Source organism: Centruroides vittatus, unplaced genomic scaffold (genome assembly GCF_030686945.1).
Source record: "Centruroides vittatus isolate TY-2023 unplaced genomic scaffold, ASM3068694v2 scaffold_520, whole genome shotgun sequence".
NCBI classification, from domain to species: Eukaryota; Metazoa; Arthropoda; class Arachnida; order Scorpiones; family Buthidae; genus Centruroides; species Centruroides vittatus.
The window spans coordinates 281,120-296,902 of NW_027122712.1; the positions used below are offsets into that span (position 1 = coordinate 281,120).

A 15,783-nucleotide genomic window follows, 5' to 3' on the forward strand; every position below is an offset into this window, starting at 1 on the left:
CTGTAACTTGAAATAATGGAATTTTTTCTAGCTCCATCCATTCTAAACTTTGTTTTTTCTACATTTGGTTAATATTTGGGTGTTTCCAGGAATTTGTAGAATTCAACGATGCACTTCTTACATCTGAGATATGTAGAGAGTACAATTGAAGAATTGTACAAAGAGAGTCAGTAGGCTGATATGATTGAGAAGGAGTCACCTAGTGAACATTCTTATTCTGGTTCCAAGTGTAGTGCCAAAATTTAGCAAGATTACAGTCTTTCCAAGTTGTGAAGACCTTTTGAGTTTCAGCATAAGAGAACAGACTGTATGTGACATTAATATCAAGAAGTTGTTGTATTTAATAGGCAGAAAAACGGCACCAAAACAATCCAAGATGGATGAATTTTTTAACAGATCTTGAAGTCAAATTTAACAAAGTGAAGAGCTAATGAGCTATGTGATCTTGTAACATGTGTTTGTATAGACTAAAGAACAGAGATCTCAAGAGAGTGAATAATTTTAAGTACAGTAGAGAGTTGTTTATCCGAACCCCGGTTATCCGAACGCTTTCCGTTCAGACTGTGTCGTGCCAAATCAAACTTTTTTGATACTAGATTTACTTCTAAAGTATAATTTTTATGTTTTTATATTTTTCAATATATTTATTTTGTTTGTACAAAATAAAGAAATAATTTTTAACGATACAATAGCCTTGATTATTATTATAAAAATTTTCGTTAGGCTTAAAATCGACAGAAATTCAACACGCAACGGAGAAAAATTTCAACATCGGACAGGTTACTATACTTTTTTGTACATAATCGGTTATCCGAACAACCCCAGTCCCCAATTGATTCGGATAAACGACTCTCTACTGTACTTTAGTTTTCTTTCTGATGTTGATGGCTCCCGATTACATCTGTGCATAAAGTACATATCAATTTGTCATCATTTTTGATATATCCAGTGGTGATATTTGGCGGGTTTGCACAGGTTCGCCCAAACTCGTTGTTAAAATTTTCAGTTTCCCGAACCTTGTTAAACACACGGAACATTTCTCAGTGGGTTTGTTTTTTTTTAAAAAAAAATATATTAAAATATGCGTATTATACTCTGTAATACTACTAAATTAGAGCCTTATACCCTGTTTGTACCGAGCATTTCAATCTAGATTGTGAGCAAGGTCAGGGAGTATGTCTTGGTGCGATTTCTCTCGACCATTTCAATCGAGGTTTAATCGCGATCGATTCAAGAGAATTCTTGAAAGTAGATCCAGTCATAAGAGAGATCCCAGAATGCCACGGCGCGAGATAATACAAGATGGCTGTCGAACACGTGTCGCACTATGGACAGCGAAAGAAAAAGTTTAATGTATCTCGAGAGATGATGACACGTGTGTATTTCGAAAAGCGCCATTTTGCGGTAAAGATTACCCCTGCCTAAATAAAAAAAAAAAAAGGTCGACAGCCCTAAAATATTATTGTTACCTGCCCTTCACCCATGGCTCGTTACGTTACGTTCCAAGTACGCCACTGATTGTTAGATATACGGTTGCAAGAAAAGGTATTGTATTTATTTCTATTCAAAACTTCCATTTCGTTTGTCGGTGATTGTCAGAGAAAAATTTTCTGCTAGTGAACCCCTTGTTAAATATTTCGAATATCACCACTGGATATATCCATACTTTTCTTTCCATACATCTTAAAATTATTTTTTTTTTTTTTGCTTTTTGTTTGTCCATGGTAATAATTTGTTTTAAATTATGATAATTATTTCTCTGCGTAACTATAATTGCATCACTATTTTTGTGCTATTGAACAAGTGCTAGAACTGAGAGAAGGACACCAGTGTTACCACATGTCTGTTAAGGAATTATGGATTGGAGTTGCCATTTCTCCTTGAAATTATGTTACAATTTTTATTTTTTTAAAATAAAAATGCATGTTTGTTACTGCAACTTTGTAATCAAACATAAATGTTATTATTTATTTTCAGTTTATTTTTTTATGTATTCTTCAAGTGTTTGTTTTATATTTGTTTTATAATTTATTTTTATATACTGTATTATAGTTTATTTTTGGAATTCAAATGGGTCACTCGGTGATCCGTGGGTCACAGGTTGCCGAGGTCTGATCTAGACACTAAAAACCATGTAAACAGTTATGATTTTATAACTATTTATATTTTTTAATGCCTAAATGTCATACTATTAGCTATCCAACTATGATAGCTAATAGTATGACATTTAGGCATTAAAAAATATGAAACCAAACTCTTCAAACAGGGCAACTATCCCTGTTTGAAGAATTTGGTTTCGTATGCCAGCTATGGGATAATTTGCATAGGTTTTGTTTGGCAAAAAGCTTTGAGTTTGGCTGGAGAATAAATGTTGTAAATTGATTGTGCACATAGTAACATGGCAGATTAAGAATGGCATTGGAGACCATGTCACCCATTGACACTATGGTAGTCAATGTATTAAGATAAAACTAAATAGGTGTTTCTGATTTGTTACAAAATAATTTCAATTTTTGAATAATTTATTTTCAATAATAAATGTCAGATACTTGAGTAATACAGAAAATTCACATTGAATATTTCACAACTCAATGCTTTTGTTAAATTTTAAGGAATAACTTTTGTAGGACAGAACTAATGTACATTAAATTTCTAATAATATATGTATTATTTAAATTATATTTCAGAATGAAATTCTGATAACAAGACAGTTAAGGCATGAGAATATTCTTCCATATTTATGTAGTTTTGTTGTTGACAACGAAGTGTGGGCAGTTATGCCATTAATGTCATATGGTGAGTTTTTCAAAGTGGTCCCTTCTAGATATAAATTGAATGTAAATATTAAACATTTTTTCAGGGTCTTCAAAAGATATTGTCAATAGCCATTTTCCTCTTGGTCTACCAGAAGTTGCAATAGCTTTTATTTTACGAGATGTATTATTTGCATTAGATTATATTCACAAAAGAGGTTTTATTCATAGGTAAAGTTTTATATAGTTTATTTTTAATTATGCAATAAGTCATTTTTTTTCTTTTGATCTTTCTATAGGAGTGTTAAAGCCAGTCATATTTTGATATCTGGAAATGGAAGAGCTGTTTTAACGGGATTAAGATATTCTTGTAATGTGATAAATAATGGAAGATGGCAACCTTCCATTCATGTTTTTCCTCATGATTCTGTTGCTAATTTGAATTGGTTAAGTCCTGAAATATTAGAACAGGTAAACTTTTAATTATAATGTGGTTAAATTTAATTGTTACATGGAAAGTACATCAAATAAATTTATGTTTCAGAATCTTCTCGGTTATAACTCTAAATCAGATATATATAGCTTAGGTATTACTGCGTGCGAATTGGCCAATGGTGTTGTTCCATTTTCCGACATCCCGCCCACTCAGATGCTTTTGGAGAAATTGCAGGGATATTATCCACGTCCATTGGATGCTTCTTGTTTTAACGATGGCGATTCTGGTAAATTTTAACATTTTTCTAAATAGAAACAAAGAGTTTTGAAGTAGAAATGCTTTTCTTAATGAGTAAATTTATTTTTAGTTTATAAGTTTCAGACAAAATATGATGGAGAAAGCAGCTATCGCAACCGCCAATTCTCGGAGGCCTTCCATGCTTTAACAGAAACTTGTTTACAACGCGATCCTTCCCTTAGGTAGATATTGATTTAACATGTTTCAAAACTCTTTAAATTTGACGACAATATAAAATTTCATATATTTACAGGCCACATGCCTTTCAGTTATTACAACATGGATGCATCAAGCAATGCAAAAAATCCACAGTAACTCTTATCGATATGCTGGCAATAGTTACGCCATTTACGGAAATCCCCGAGATATCTAAAGGTAGATATATTTATTAAAAGTGGTCTTAGGAAACTATGATGATGCTGAGTTATGAAATTTGTTTTTGTAGATAACAAAGAAGCAATGGTTGTTACAACATTGATGGGTGACTTAGAACTAAAGGACAGTTGGAATTTCTAGTCTTAAATTTTTCTTGTGCGGGAGGTATATCAGGAGAATATAATACAGAAATGTGTTATTTTGTTATATGGCACGTGTAATTTCACAGAATGGGGATTACACATGAGCGAAACTTTTCACTGTGATTTTAAATATAAAAAGAAAAAAATATATATATATATATATAAATTTTAATGTTAATATTGGCAATACTTACGAACTGCATTAGCTAGGAAATTTTTTTTACAGAATTTGTTGAAAAAATGCAATTTTCTGCATGCTGTTTTAATTTTGAATAACAAACATTCTTAACATTAGTAAGAAAGTGCCTAATTCTAAATGTTATATATCCTTAGTTCACTGTTTTTACCAAAAAGAGGAATTCAGTTCTAGTTTCGTTGTTGCAGAGAATGCAGTTTAAGTTCTGCAAAACAGTTGAATAAACATGGCTGTTTTAAGTTTTGTATTATTTAAACATTTTGTAATATTAAAATATTAATAGAAAAAAAAAACATTATGCCAGAGTTGCCATTTTCTATTTTTCATAAAAAGTTTTTATTATTGTTTGCAAAAATGCTAAGTACACATCATCAAGAATACCTTTTTATTTTAACTTCCATCACAAATAATTGTGAAGGCAAATAGTTATCTTAGTGTTTTACAATTCTGGAATATACAAACAAATAGTAACAATACATCATTGTTCATTGCAGATCAAAAGAAAGAAAAATGTCAGATCTTTATACAAAATTCTAATAAAATAATCTATTGTTAATCTTAGTCTATATCTAAATACATTGAAATTAAAAAAATTCACTAGAATTAGCAAAAAATATAAAGGAAATAGCAAAAAATCTAAATTAGTATGCAGGAATGTTTGTGGAATCAAAAACTATTTCATCTTCAAAAAAATAAATTTTGATTTCTCTTCGTAAAATATAAAATTAGTTATTAGAAGTGATGTAGATTTTATTAAATTATATATTTTACATCACTTTGATTTTGTTTTTTTAGTAGTTTTATATATTTTCAATTCGTGATGAAAATATTTTAAAACTTATTAGTAATTATCTATTGACAATTAAAATTTCATATTTTAAATAAACATACGCTAAAAAATAAATAACAGTAACAATAATTTGAGGTCAGATCTGCAGAAAAATATTGAGCATGTTTGAATCCGAACAAAGCACTTCCAACACACAAATAAGAATTGTGTATATATATATATTTAAGAAAAGTGCTCGAAATGCTAATTTGCAGACACTTTGTTATCACAGTTTTATCGAAAAATGGGATCATATGAGAATGATAAGATTGCATGAAATATAATTTAGGTTTTCTTTTTCTTAATTATTTAGAAATTGGATCCACCACATGTAAGAAAGTTATGTTCTGCTATTATAATAAAATTAATGAAATTTTCATTTTAAATCATGAAGGAAGAAAGTCTGCATCCTTAGTTTACATCGAAGAAATTGCACACAAAAACATCATAAAACTGTTAATTATTTTGTTGGATCTCTGTTGAAAAAATAGTTGATAGTCATTATCATCTGTTTCTTTGGCTATAATCAATACAATTTGTTCCGTGTGAAAAGATGCATTGCAGCAACAAGACCCTGCCTTTTAAACATCATTCTGGCACTCTGGTTAAAGTGATCGCTAATGTATTTAATCGGATAAACTTGTCCGTTGCCAACTAAAGATTCAAACTAAATAAACTTCTGGAAGCACCAAAGAATGGACTTAATAATATATTGCACATTCATTAATAAGCAGGTAAAGATATAAAAGTTATTTCCAATTGGAAATTATGGCAGTAGCATAAATAAATGCTTTCTAGACTTCGGTCGTCGTCGGATAAAAATTTTAGCGCCAGTCAATTTACCATGTGCTGCAGATCGTGTTCGTAAATTGCTATAATCAGCATGATCACAATACCCAAAGAAATGCCCGTCAACTGAACCGCTAAGAGATAAGTACTGTTGGAACCGGGATGAGTCGGACTGGATCCTAATTCTGGCAGCTGAAACGAAAATAATATGTTTAATCCGTACAAAACTTAAAATTTAAATTTGAAATATTTTAATTCTTACCATGTCAACAAGGGCTATATACAAAAACATGCCTGCAGCTCCAGCAAAAATCCATAATGTTGCAGACTGTACATTACCTAAAGCAACTCCTATTAACATTCCAACAAAACAAAGAATGGAAGATAGTCCATTATATAACAAAGCTTGTTTTATTGTCATTCCAGCTTTCAGTAACATAGCAAAATCACCTAAAAATAAGTATTCCACACTTATGAATGTTCTTATTTATAATTTCATTAAATCATCAGTAATCAGTCTGAAAAATTAGAAAAAATATCTATATTTAATAATAAAATAGTATTGAGAGATTTGATTTATTACACCACCAAAGAATTTTAAATATTATTTTAATAGGATAGATTAGTGCTGAATATGTACCCATGTAGAAATTGTGTGTACAATGAGAAAAAGTGATTTTAAAAGATTATTAGTAAACATTTTACATAGAACATTCAATTAAAAGCACTGAATTTTTAAACAATAGTTTAAATTCATTAAATTAACAAGTTAATTTTTTAGAATCACTGAATTATTAAAATTTAAAATAAGACATTTTATTATAGAAAAATAATTTATCCTGTTATTAATCCACAACTGTAAAACAGCTGTTTTTATTTTTCTCCTTTACAAAGTTTTAGTTGTGGATTTATAATAGGATATTTAGAAAGACAAGTTTATTTTTTATTTATTAAATTTTCCATTTTATTTAATAATTTTATCATATTTTGCATTGTTTTCATTTTAGACTAATTTATTAATACTTGCCCTCAAACAGTTTGAATGGTAATCATGAGTAGTTCAAAACAAGTAAAAAGATTTCAAAAAATGTTATTGCGGTTAGATTATTAACAGTATTTCAGATTGTTCTCTCCCGTATGTCTTACTGGAGACTTGGCCCAATCCCCTGGAAGATTTTTCTAATGCTCTTGGTGTTGCATTAAATAAGATATGGTTGAACCTGTGAACGATGGCCACTGACAGTAACAAGAAATGGCTATTGTTGCCAAATTTGAATGTATTTTGAAAAACTGGCCATCATTGGAAGTTCAAGTGTAATTTTTCTTGGTACTCAAATGGGAGGTTAGGTGGAAAATTGTGGGGGGCAACATTTGTTAAGTGATTTTGTTTTAAAATATCTTCTTATTCAATTATTATAAAAGGTAAAAGCCTTATTTTTGATGGTGGGGATGAGTTCTTAATGAAAACTTTACTCATTGTTAGGGGTCAGACTAAAAATTTGTAATTGCTCTCTCCCTTGATTTATAATAATCAAAATTCATTAGATCAGTGCCCCATATAAAAATATTTCTGCCAAATTTCAAAAATTTTGGTCAATAGGATTCTGAGGTTTAAAGCAAAATACAGGAGCATGCACATAATTTTGTTTCTTTTTTTTTGATGATTTTTGGAATCAGGATCTTAAAATATCAAGAAATGCAAAAAACTCATGTCAGAAGGCTAAAATTAGACTGATTACAATACTTTTCTTCTGTTGTATAACAGCCAGGAAAGCAAAAAATGCACAGTGGGATCACAATTTATTCACTCAAATTTTGAATGATTTTAAAAATAGTACAATCTTATAATGTAACAAAACATTTATTAGTATTATTATACATGTAAAAATGAAATAAATGAACTTAATCTCTATGAAAAAGATCAGCAAATGGTACTTATATATTATTTACATTTCTATTGTACAAGCAGCTTTCAGTTGATTTTTTCACATGGTACCTAAAAGCACTTGCTACAAATTTTATTTAACTGTTTAAAAAATCGAATGTCAATAAATTAATCCTTTATACTTGAAATAAATTGAAAAATTGTATAGGTTGGTTATTACATATTTCATCCTTAATGTGTATCTTCATTGCACACTCTTTCCCAAATGCAACTCTGAGTGAACAATGCTAAGTCAACATTTTTATAAATTATAGTGATTAATTGGTTTTAATATTTTTATCAACAGTCTGTCTTCATTTAAATCCTACGAGAGAAACATAAATTATGCAATCTTTTTAGAATATTTCATTACCCTCTGGGTTTTTTGTACCTAAAGATATGTATTACTCCAGTGTTTCCCAAACTTCATCTTCTGTCAGGATTGGATTGTTGACATAAGACAAGACAATGTACTGTACCACAAGGGGGATGCCTCCCAAGAGGGCTTTCTATGGGAAACTGACCCCTATTTAGGTGTGAGACACATGAAGGAAACCCCAAAAATGCCACATGACCAGCTGTTTGGTAAGGTAACAAACTACCGTATATATACTCCACACAGCAAATCAAATCAAATCAAATCAAACCAAACTGGTTGGCACACGGCAGAATTGGGAGGTCCTCAACGTTGTATAGTCCAGATTTAGCCCCCCTCGGATTTTCATTTTTTGGACTTTTAAAGAAATTTTTGGCAGAGAAACGCTTTGCAGATCAGGAGGAATTGCAAGACACTGTTCTGGACTAGTTCAAGCAACAGTACTGTGAAGGGATGGGACATACAGAATATATAATTATTACAGCAAGTAAGGAAAAAGTATATTTATTTTATTCATACTGATTTTATATTTTTATTAATAAAATTGTCAAAAATATATCCTAAAGGTCAGTTTCATCAATAGTGATATTACTACTGATGTTTTGACTGATGCTAAGTTTCAATAATTAGATTTTGTTAATTAGAAAAATTTTAAATGTTTGAAGTTTAAACATTTCAAAAGAAGAAAAATTTGTTTTTAAGTGTGGAAACTAAAGCAGGAAAGTTTTACTTATATACTAATGTGAGAAAGAAAGAAAAACAACTTGAATGACTGAAAATTCAACAACTTTTCTGAAGTTATTTAACAAAAAATACACTCCAATATTAACTTAATGAATTCAAAGATAAACTTTTAAAAAAAATTAATATCACAACTTTAACAATCTTTAGTATTATATTAGTAATAATATTAACATTTAGTAATGCAAATATGGTGATAAAAATGTCTGTTATTAGGAAATTTAGAGTTTAAGATGGGTACACACATTTGGCATGGAATGGAAACAGCATCCAAGACATTGTAGTTACATAAGTGAAAAGCAGATAGCAGATTGTTTTTTGGCACATATGATTGGTATTCAAGATGAAGGAGGGGGATGTTTGCATCTTTACTGTTTACAACTTTTACTTTATGTAGTTTGTTTTATTTACCAAGATGTTGGCAAAAGAGTGTGTGGGGAAAAACAAAATGTTTTCTTATATAAATAAATTTTATATTAAAATATCTTTTAATATGCCTCATTTGCATCACATAAGGACTTATACCTATTTTAATTATGCTTATAGTTTTAATTATATAAAAGGGACAGTGTCAAGAAATCTTTCTGTAGCAAAAGTCATATTGGAATCTGCCATTACACAAATACACCTATGTGATGTGTTGTACAAGTGATTTGTGTATTCACATGACATAAATGTAACTACTAAAGTGAACTATAATTGGTTGTAGAAAAGGTATCTCTTCCGTCCATGCCACAGAATTTGAATTTCACTCTACTTTTTCAGCATGATGAAAAGTGACATTTTGAGATTTGAGGTTTGCTGCAAACGTGCATCCACCTTTATTTAATGCTAAGCAATTTTAAATTTAAATATGCATTGATACAATAACAAATATCTTTATTCATTAACTAGACCAGTGGTCGGCAACTGGTGGTCTGTGGAGAAATTTGGACATTGATCAACTGAAGGTTATGTGAAGTATTATGAAAGAAATGCAAAATGCTTAGGTATTTTTTTTCACTCATTGGGGGATTTTTTATTTGAATCTAAAACCAAATATGAAGTTACTGTTTTCAATAAATAAAAAACATTGCAAGTAGGAAAAGTGCTAAGAATCCATAAACTGATTTCAAACAAGCAGGAATGAACTTTAGGCTTGCATTAATTTGTTATAACTAGTATATTAATACGAAACTCACTTGTTTAAAGTTGAATTTTTATGATCATTATTCTACAGATTTTGTATCATTTAAAAGAATTCATGATAGTGGTCTGCAGGATTCAAAATTGTAACCTCATGGACCACTAAACTCACAAAGCTTGCAGACTGCCAAACTAGACTATATGATAATAGTGTTTGTAATATTTGTAAGCATAAAGAATTATTAATAAATCATTAATATAACTATTTTTGGAAGTTTTGTGAACACCAATCATAAAATTACACAATAAAATATTAAAGCATAACATATTTATATCTCTAAAATGTACGGTACTTGATTTTAAACAAGCGTTGCTGACATATTTTTAATGCTATTTTCATACATAAATTTTGATATATTTTAATTTATATCCTAAACCTTCACTATAGTCCACCTACATGTATAAGCTATAGAAACAAAACGTGTACAGGAATGGTGACTGTCTAGTGAATAAGATGCTCTACTATGTAGGCTGAAGTTTATAGTCAATGTTTTAGGATATGACTCCAGAATAAAATTAATAGGAAAGGAACAGCATAATTTTTGAAGCACTTTTGTTGTTCGACAAATTTTACAAATAAGTTTATACCCTCGTATAGGCCATGGCTTTGAAAAACATCCAAAAACCTTATCTCTAACTTTTTAATTAAGACTCAATTCTATAAGATATCAATAATAACATTAATCATTAATTAGCATGATGCATACAGTAGATGATACAGTGATCTAAACTGTAAATTATTGTTGACCATAAGATCTAGCATAAACTATAATTTATGCTATATCCAGTCTATAGTTAGTCTGTATGTCCATTTACAATATTTCTATTTATTTTAACACTAGAAAATGTTGTTAAATCATTTTAAAAGTTTATAAAAGTTTTATATGAAAAACAATTAGCTTGATAAATTTATATTTTTAGAATGTAATAATTATCCAGCAATCTGAGTGTTATTTGTTTAAATTACAACTAGTAGACCATATATTTCAAGATTTACATATTGTTATGTTTGAAGTTCGTCATTCAACTTATCTATATGTAAACCCTAACAATAACCAACCAAAAAGCTTGTTTCTCAGCTCGGGTTAAAGGGTGATAATATTAAAGTACTGTACTTACCTAATTCATGTGGCAATTCATGGCAAAAAACAGCAATTGTTGTACTAAGACCGCCCGACGGTTCGGCAGCAAAAGCAGCACCTATATTATTTTAAAAAATAAATTTTCAAATATTTCTCTTAACCTTCACAAATATATAATTTTTTCAGAGAAAACAAACTGTAATTTTTCACTAATTTTAATCTATGAACAGTATTTGAACTACATGTTCTGTTAATTACAGTATTAATCAATACAAATTATTATTAGTTTTTTTCCTACTAAATACAGTATAACTTAGATATTTTGAAGTTGAAGGGACTGCAAAAAAATTCAAATTACCCAAAATTTCAATTAGGCAAATTTGAATATTGGCATTAGAATATGTAAATAGAATACAAAACTGTAACAGTAAATTAAAAAACAATTTATTACAATTTTTCTAATGTAATTTATCAATTACATTTTTTAAGAAGTTTGGAATTTAGTTTCAAAATTATGATTTTTGACAGGACATTTGAAGGTTAATTTAAAGATCTAGATCAACTCTTTCCTTTCAGTTCTTTTACTGAAAACATTAGTCTTCCTACCATTCCAAATGTTATCTGAAATTTCTTAATAATGAGTTTTTATGTATATTTTAGATTGATTTCATTTTACTTTATAAAAAATAATTGGAAATTTTTTTTCTCCAGACAAATTCTGAAAGTGTCATAGTTTGCTTGATATAATTTCTGTGCCCTTAAAACTGAATGTTTAACCTTTGTATTTAGATATATATATATATTATAGAAAAAGTTTTACTGGTAACACAACTGAAAAAAAAGTATGTCTGAAATGTTTATCTGATAAAACCGATAAGATAATTCTGGAAAGAATTGCAAAACAAACATTGACAATGTAGTTTTTATAGTAAAATTCAACATACATGAATAAGAAAAATCCTGAGAGAACTTTTAGCCCTTTCAAGAAAGATTTACCTGCAACATGTTGGCTGTCTATTTTATTTATGATCAATATATGCATAAATAATAATAATTTACTAATTTGAGAATAAGATTATTCAAACTTATCTCTAAATCTAGTTTGTTATTATGGTTTCATTTATTGTTTTTATTTTTTCTCATGTCTTATGTTTCCAATTTAATTTAATATAAACCTGAATCCTTACATTTTACTTCCTATTAAATTACATATGAAATTAAGTAGATAAATATGACTTTTCCAGTTGCTTGATTCAGATAACAATTTATGAACAATAAACTAATGTTTCTGCACTTTTAAGTACTTCTTTGTAAATATATAAATTAATGTTACCATGTAAATTTATTAAAGCATACTTTATCATTTCTAATGATTCCCATAAACTATTCATAATTCTATTCTATTAGCTATGAAATTTACATAAAAACAGTTAATTAAAAACAATTGAAGTTTGTATATTAATTTTATTTACTTTTCCTTCTTTATGAAATTATTATTCTCAATACACTCACATATCAAAACCGAATGCTTTTATTTGAAAATTAAAATATCTAAAAATTATACAAAAAGAAATTTATAAAAAAAAAAAACATCAATTTTATTTATAACATTAAAATTATTTGCAAATTTGACAAATATGGGAAAAATCTTGAAAACTACAGCACAATGTTTTTTACTGTTTTAATATTAATATTATTGGAGCCTATGAATATTTCCTTAGTACATAATAAGATAAAAATTAAAACTAAAAGCAAAGAAAATTAATTTTAAAAAAATGACGACGAATGTAGAACAACAAATTAAATACAGTATATGTAAAATGTAAAAAATGTTTATGTATATAAAAAAATTGATTGAAATATAATGTGTATATGGTTTGAATGTGTGTATGCATATATTTTAGTGATAAGCAGAAATGTTATTTCTGAGTAACAAACAGATAGCGTTATCTACACACTCATTACTTAGAACTTGTTATTGATTAAACACCTAATTAAGCTTAATAAATCAATATTCATTAGTCGAGTCAAGATTAATTAAATATTGTATTTGATATTTATTACTCGATTACTGCCTACTCGGTAGAAAGAATTTTACAATTCTCTAATATAGCCTGATATAATATTTGGCTTTAATGTATAATTAAAACAATGAATTTTACAATTCTCTAATATAGCCTGATATAATATTTGGCTTTAATGTATAATTATCAGATTTAAATGTTTATATTTTACAACTTTATAATGGTTACAGTAATTTTTTATAGTTGAAGTCTTTATAATTATACTTTTTTCAATTTATCTTGCTTATAAAATCTAACTAAATTACAGATTTTTCATTTTGCTTTTAGTAATTTTATGAATGCATTAATACTGGATATTGTATTTAGTATTTGATAATAAAATAAAATTAAAATAGAAGATTGTTTTAAAAAATATATATAGAACTATAGCAGGCTAACTCAAATAAAATATTTTTTTAATTTAATTTTTTTAAAACATAAAACATTAAAATACTGTATATTTTCTAAAATTTAATAAAATTTATAACTGATAAATGAAATTAAAACATTTATATTAATATAAACTTGTATTTATACTTTAATTAATTGAACACCTGCCATAATTTGATAGTTGATCATCAAATAATCTATTGAATCTGTCAATCTGTTCCATTGAATCTATCTTTTGGTACGAAAATCTCTTAAGTTTCATGTTATCCCTATAACTTTCAATCAAATTTTTCTATATCATATCTTAATCCTATATTTACTAAAGACCACATAAATTACCATTAGTTTGAAATAGTTTGTAATTATACAAAAAGTTTTGTTTCTTAACTGACTTTAAAACTTAAAATAATAAGCCAAAATTTCTTTCAGATTTGCCTATTTACAATTTATCCAAAATATTTCTATACAGTAGAGAACCGAAAATCGGAATCAATTGGGGACTGGGGTTGTTCAGATTAGTGATTTGTTCTGATTACTGATTATGTACGAATAAATATATTAACCCGTCCGATGTTCAAATTTTTCTCCGTTGCGTGTCGCTTCGTGTTAAATTTTCGTCGATTTTAGGCCTAACGAAAATTTATATAATAATAACCAAGGCTATCGTATCGTTAAAAATTATTTCTGCATTTTGTACAAACAAAATAAATATATTGAAGAATATAAAAACATAAAAATTATACTTTAAAAGTAAATCTAGTATCAAAAAACGTTCGATTCAGCACGACACAGTCCGACTGAAAATCGTTCCGATTACCGGGGTTCCGATTAACGAGTCTCTACTGTATTTCTAAGCAATTTCCTAGGACAGAAATTTAGATTAATGCTTCAAACCAATTACTATCAACTGTTTCCATATAATACAGTAGAATACACCTTACACAGAAATAAATCAAGCATTAAAATATTTTGAATAGAAATTTTTCTAAAAATAAAATTATATGACAGTGAAGGCTTTGGGAGATCTAGGTTTGAGTCTTAATTGGTTCAGAAATTTTTATAAGTAATAGGTGATCCAATTTTGAAGTTGCTCAATCTTCATTTGCCTCCATTATGAGTCTGGTTGAACTCATAATGGACACAAAAAAAAAAATCCTTAGTGCCCACAGGGCAGAAAAAGTTAAAGTTAAAAATACATATGTATTTTGTTTTATGACTTTAGATGATTCAGCATTTCAAAGAAATATAATTGAATAAAACTGCTGCCACAATAAAATTTATTTGTTACTATTGCATCATTATGCTAAGATTTCAAAACTAACTAGTATTGAATATTTTATTATCTATCAGGGTGACTAGGTGAGGAGTGTTTGGCAAGTACAAAAATAATAATTACTATTCATGTCACTAAAATGCATTCCTTTTAGTATTAATTCTAAATTATAACTTAGAATTATTTGAATATAATATTGAATGAGGCATAAATAATAAAATATATTTCAGGCAATTTGTTCTTTTGTTTTAATGTTTTTTAAAATACATTAAATATTTGTATAAATAGTCTACTAATATTGTATATGTATTACCAGAGAGACATCATTTAAAGTTTAAGTAATATTCTATTGTAAAATATAATTATTTTACATTTTATAGTTGTTAAAAATTCGGATAAATTCCTCAATTAAAATTATGAATTCAAAAAGATTGTGCAAGAAATATTAATTCCAAATATTAAAAACAATACCCACCAATTGCAAGACCATCACAAAAGTTGTGAAGTCCATCACCCATGACAACCATCCAAGCAACTGCAGATATGGAATTTGGCACTTCGTGACTATGTCCATGACCATGATGATGCATATGATGCTCTGTCACCGTTACCACATAACTATTGTCTGTGTGATCATATACTACTGTTTCTCGATGGCATTCATCAATCGGAATATCCAATTCTGTTGGTTTTTCCGTTGCAACGTATCCAACTTCGACCTGCAGAGACTTCACCGGTGAAGGGGACTTTTTTTGAGACATCCTTCGAGGCTCAATGTTGTCCCAATCACCGTCGGGTGGTACATCTCCTTTGGCAGCATGATTAGAAGAAACATGATCATCTTTAGTCTTATCACAGTAACTAGGTGAATCTTTTTCTTCTACTGTTACATCATTCAGTCCTGTAAGATTAAAACTATATAAACTAAAAA

The 15,783-nt window shown here is 28.3% G+C and overlaps 2 protein-coding genes across 7 annotated transcripts in view; one reads left to right on the forward strand and one right to left on the reverse strand.

The window, feature by feature from the left end:
* The window catches only part of LOC136989423 (STE20-related kinase adapter protein alpha), a 36,985-nt gene extending 32,480 nt beyond the window's left edge, over positions 1-4,505 (forward strand). For both annotated transcript variants that reach the window (XM_067287563.1, XM_067287564.1), the window contains 7 exons: positions 2,688-2,796; positions 2,861-2,984; positions 3,053-3,224; positions 3,298-3,475; positions 3,557-3,668; positions 3,740-3,861; positions 3,932-4,505. In XM_067287563.1, the coding sequence (XP_067143664.1) occupies positions 2,688-2,796; positions 2,861-2,984; positions 3,053-3,224; positions 3,298-3,475; positions 3,557-3,668; positions 3,740-3,861; positions 3,932-4,002 (888 nt within the window). In that variant the 3' untranslated portion in view covers positions 4,003-4,505. The remainder of the gene's footprint in view (positions 1-2,687; positions 2,797-2,860; positions 2,985-3,052; positions 3,225-3,297; positions 3,476-3,556; positions 3,669-3,739; positions 3,862-3,931) is intronic.
* Positions 4,506-4,568: 63 nt separating this feature from the next.
* The window catches only part of LOC136989416 (zinc transporter ZIP10-like), a 77,248-nt gene continuing 66,033 nt past the window's right edge, over positions 4,569-15,783 (reverse strand). For all 5 annotated transcript variants that reach the window (XM_067287550.1, XM_067287546.1, XM_067287549.1 and 2 more), the window contains 4 exons: positions 15,328-15,753; positions 11,164-11,244; positions 6,081-6,268; positions 4,569-6,010 (listed from right to left, as the gene is read on the reverse strand). In XM_067287550.1, coding sequence (XP_067143651.1) covers positions 5,864-6,010; positions 6,081-6,268; positions 11,164-11,244; positions 15,328-15,753 — 842 coding nt within the window. In that variant the 3' untranslated portion in view covers positions 4,569-5,863. The remainder of the gene's footprint in view (positions 6,011-6,080; positions 6,269-11,163; positions 11,245-15,327; positions 15,754-15,783) is intronic.